We start from the raw sequence: 4,273 nt of genomic DNA on the forward strand, positions 1-4,273 counted from the left end.
AAAAGGAGGTTTTAGATGAATACAGCATCGTCAGCAGGGTTGTAACTCCGGGCCGGGGGTGGGGTGGGGGACTGTGTCATGGGCCGATTAAAAAAGAAGCAGAGGATCGTGCATGCACCCAGAAGAGACCACAGGACCGTCTGTCTGTACCAAAGCACACGCCCACCCAAACCGAACCAGAACCAACACACTCCCCTCTGCCGGCCCCTGCAAAGTCAGAAACACCGGCTCCTGGACAGTAACCAAATGCAGACCGGAACCAAAGCTCTTGGTCCTCACAGCCGCAGACACAGGGGGGGCGGGCACACACAGAGCCGCACAGAGGACAGGACTCACAGCTGCTGCTGCTGCACTTTATTGCCGCTGCCACCCCAGGAGCTCCGGTTTCCTCGGCATCTTTCTTTTTGGGGCACCTCCGCGGCTGTGCCCCTCCACGCCCTGCCTCTTGCTCCCTATCTTGCCCTTGTTCTGCAGGTGCTCCCTTGGGGGCCCCTCAGAGCCTGAGGCAGGTGGGGGAGTCCTGGGAGTGGTGTGGGCGGGTGGGCCCAGGTCCTGCTAACATCGCCAACATCGCCAACATCGCCGTGTGGGGTGCATGCTCCAGCCGCATCTGGGGAAGGAAAGCAGTTGGTGCAAGAGACAGAGGCCTGGGTGATTCTGCCATTAATGCTCCGTGACTCCAGAGAAGGACCCTGCCCTCTCTGGGCCTCTGTTTCCCTCTCTGTAAACCAGATTTCCCTGGTCTGTACACAGACTGGCCAGATGATGATGATCTCTGAACACATAATAATCTGGCCACTCAGTGTATATCCTATATAATAAAAGGCTAATATGCAAATTGTCCCCTCGACCAGCAGGCAGGCCAGTCACCTCCCATGTCCCCTCTCCCTGGCCTGGCTGGCCAGACCCCACCCATGCATGAATTCATGCACTGGGCTTCTAACACACACACACACACACACACACACACACACACACACACACACAGTGGCCAGACTGTTATGTGTTCAGAGATCATCATAATCTGGCCACTCAGTGTCTGTCCCCCTTTGCACTAGGAAACCCAGAGTCAGATGTATGTCTTATTCTCTTCTGTGTTGAGACACCAGTTCTTTAATCCCTCCTCCCCACCCAACCAGCACCTCCAGGCCTGGCCCTTGGAGGCAGGGCCTCACCTCCCGCTGTCTCAGGACTGCGCTCCTCGCTTGTTCCGCTCCGTGTTCTGCAGCTTGGTCACCAGCTTCCTCTCGTGCCCACCAGGGCTGGGGCGGTTGGTGTGGGCAGCGGCTTCTCTCTTGGTGCGACCTTTCCGGCCTCCCACTCCTGGGAACCCAGCAGAAGCCCAGCGTGAGCGGCTGGAGGCAGCTGGCCCCAGGGAGGGGGTGGGGAGGCGGTGGTGGAAGGAGCTTGGGTTGGACTTGGGAGGCTGGGGGTGTCACCACAGAGCTTTGGGGTACAATCCCTATTCCCTGCCTGAGGAAGGAGGGTCAGAGTGGAGGGGGCAGGGCAGGCCTTACCCAGCTGAGAATACGCCAGGCTGTAGAGGTCTGACTCGTCCAGGCTGGGGTCTTCGTCCTGTGGGCTCGGAGGCTGTGGGGCCGAGCTGGCTTCTCCAGGGAAGGTAGCCATCATGGCTGGCTTACCCTCACTGTCTCTCTCGCCTTCTAAAGCTTGGTGTGTGTCTGGTTTCCTGGCACTTCCCAGTTCACTGGCTCCGACTTATAAGGCCACGTCTCCTCCTCAGTGGCAGGGGCCCAGCCCGCAGGCCCTGTCTGATGCAATCTGGCCCTTTCCCAGAACCGCAGTAAACACCAAGCGTGAGAGGGGAAAAGTCAGTCTCCCGAGTCCCAGCCCATTGCCGCCCGTCCCTGAGGCTCACCCCCTCCTCCCCCGCGGTATTTTCCACCAAGGAGATTCCCTGCCCCTCGGGGAGGAGGGGCCTGGCAAGGTCTGGCCATAAATAGTCCTTGGGAACATGACCAGCAGGGACCTGAGGGCAGCCCACTTCTTCCTGTCCATCTGCTGCCCTCTGCCCATGCCCCTTCTGGGAATGGGGTCATGGTCACACAGCTGACCCTCACTCCCACCCCAGTTGTGGCTCGGATTCAGCACTGTGTGGCAGCATATGGAGTAAGGAATATGGGGAGAGGATATCAACAAACTAGCACTAGGTTGGTGGTTCTCACCCCAATCACTCCTTTTTTCCAAGAAACATCTTGGAAAGCCCCCAGGTCACTCCCTTCACCTGAGAGGAGGATATCCGAGTGGTTACAGGTGCGGATTCTGGAGCTGGATCTCAAGCCCCTGGCCCATTATTCCTGTGTGACCGCAGACAAGTCCCTTTACCTCTCTGTGCCTTGGTTTTTCCCTTTGGAACATGAGGACGGTAATGATTGAAGCTGAGTAGAGCTGGTGGGAGGATCATGTGGGAAGGCACTCGCAGCAGTGCCCGGTCCAGCCTGGCCCCGTGCACACCACACTGTGTGAGAGCCAGTCCCTCCCCTAACAGCTCAGGAGAGCGAGCCCTACTGTCATATAGAGGAACTATCAGAGATTAATTCATCATAAAATAATATGCACTGCAAAATATGGATATGCCAAAGCAGAAGGCACGATGGAACAAGCAGATGTTTGTAGCGATTTAATATGAATTAAAGGAGGGGGTTCAGCTACAAAGTGCATGAGAGTGGAATTTTCCACTCCTGCCTGAAGGATCTGTGTGGGCCGAGTTGTCCCCGAGAGGCTTCTGCACCAGCTCCCAGCTCCCCAGGTTTTGTTTTTGTTTTGTTAACTCTGTGAGTTCCAAGGACAGGTCTTCTCTCCCAGGCCAGGTGCTGGTTCCGCTCACACTCCCCCGGGGCTGTGAGCCTGTTGAAGCGTGACCCCCTCACCTGAGCTCTCTCCTCCCCGCCCAGCAATAACCCCGCTGTCCTCTGTCTAACAGGAAGCAGCGCTTCTGCTTGCATTTCTCCGGGGCCTGAGCCAGAATGAAATTTAGCTTTTGTTTCCCAGATCTGGGTCATCTGTGAGTTCTCTCACACCCAGGAAACGAAAGTGAAGACTGGACCACACGCGAATCCAATCAGAGTTGGGCTGATAGCAGATCAGGTGTTAAGAGAACGAGGAAAATAACCTTAGTTTGAACAAAGATCACACCAAGACAAATTCAAGGTGGAGGAAGGCGGAAACAGGTGTTCTTGCGAAGTGGTGAGCTTTACCACTCAGTGCCATTCCACCGTCATGGCATCAGGTCGGGTAGGAGGCGGCTCAGGTGGTCACTGTCAGTGAGTGTTTTAGCTTCATGAATTTCCAGTAGGACTGTCTAACGTTGTGCAGGATGTCGGGGGATTCTGTGTGCCACTGTTCTATTCTGCCTCCCCCGTGACGACCAAGAACCCCCACACATCCCAGAGCTGCCCCTGAGGGCGATCTTTCACTCGTTCACCTCTGTCACCAGGACCCCAGCTACTGGCCTCTGGGACCCCGGCTTCTGGTGAGGTGCTGGGCTCACTTCTGAGCTGGCCACCCTGTGAAGTGAAGACAGCCACAGCCCAGTGTGAGCCACAGGGCTTTGTCCAGAGCCCGCATGTGATGCACTGCCCTCTGCCCTGCCCCTTGCCCTGCCCCAGCCCAGTTCTCCCAGGAAGGAAAAGCGAGACTCAGAGTGACTTGCTCAAGGTCAGGCGGCTGGTAGTGGTGATGGACCCTCCCACGGCCCACCTGACCTTCTTCTGGGGCTCCTTCTCAATCAGCACAGCTGGCCAAACACGGGCAGTGTGTGTGGAGGCACCTGCCCAGGATCCCTCCCTCTCTCTCCTTCTTCCCTCCCTCTCCCCCCTTCTACTCCTCCCTTCTTCCCATCCCTAGTACTTGGTGCCTGCCTTGGACCAGGCTGAGTGCTGAGCAAGCTCTGTGCCCTGGGGGGTGGGAGTGGGGGGAGGAAGGGGAGGGTCTTTGGCTACTTGATGTACATCGCTGTCCAGAATACCACACATGCCCCCGGTTATCCTTCACCCACCACCTGATTTTACCTTACATTCTCCGTAGGATTAGTTACCACTAATGGGAATATCTTTAAAAAAAAGTTTATTGATTTTATTTATTTATTTTAAAATATTTTTATTGATTTCAGAGAGGAAGGGAGAGGGAGAGAGAGAGAGAAACATCAATGATGAGAGAGAACCATGTTTATTGATTTTAGAGAGAAACGATGTGAGAGAGAGACATTGACCAGTTGCCTCTGGGTATGTGCCCTGACTGGCGATTGAACCTG

General features: G+C 55.8%; 1 protein-coding gene across 1 annotated transcript; it reads right to left on the reverse strand.

Annotated features, from left to right (window-relative positions):
• Positions 1–339: 339 nt before the first annotated feature.
• NUPR1 (nuclear protein 1, transcriptional regulator) lies at positions 340–1,887 on the reverse strand. Its single transcript, XM_084881757.1, has 3 exons — positions 1,518–1,887; positions 1,176–1,323; positions 340–610 (listed from the first exon to the last, which is right to left on the reverse strand). Exons 1-2 carry the CDS (start codon positions 1,630–1,632, stop codon positions 1,187–1,189), a joined length of 252 nt encoding a protein of 83 aa, XP_084737883.1. The 5' UTR covers positions 1,633–1,887; the 3' UTR covers positions 340–610; positions 1,176–1,186.
• Between the last annotated feature and the right edge of the window lie 2,386 nt (positions 1,888–4,273).

Source organism: Pipistrellus hanaki (genome assembly GCF_964339955.1).
Source record: "Pipistrellus hanaki genome assembly, chromosome: 4".
NCBI lineage: Eukaryota > Metazoa > Chordata > Mammalia > Chiroptera > Vespertilionidae > Pipistrellus > Pipistrellus hanaki.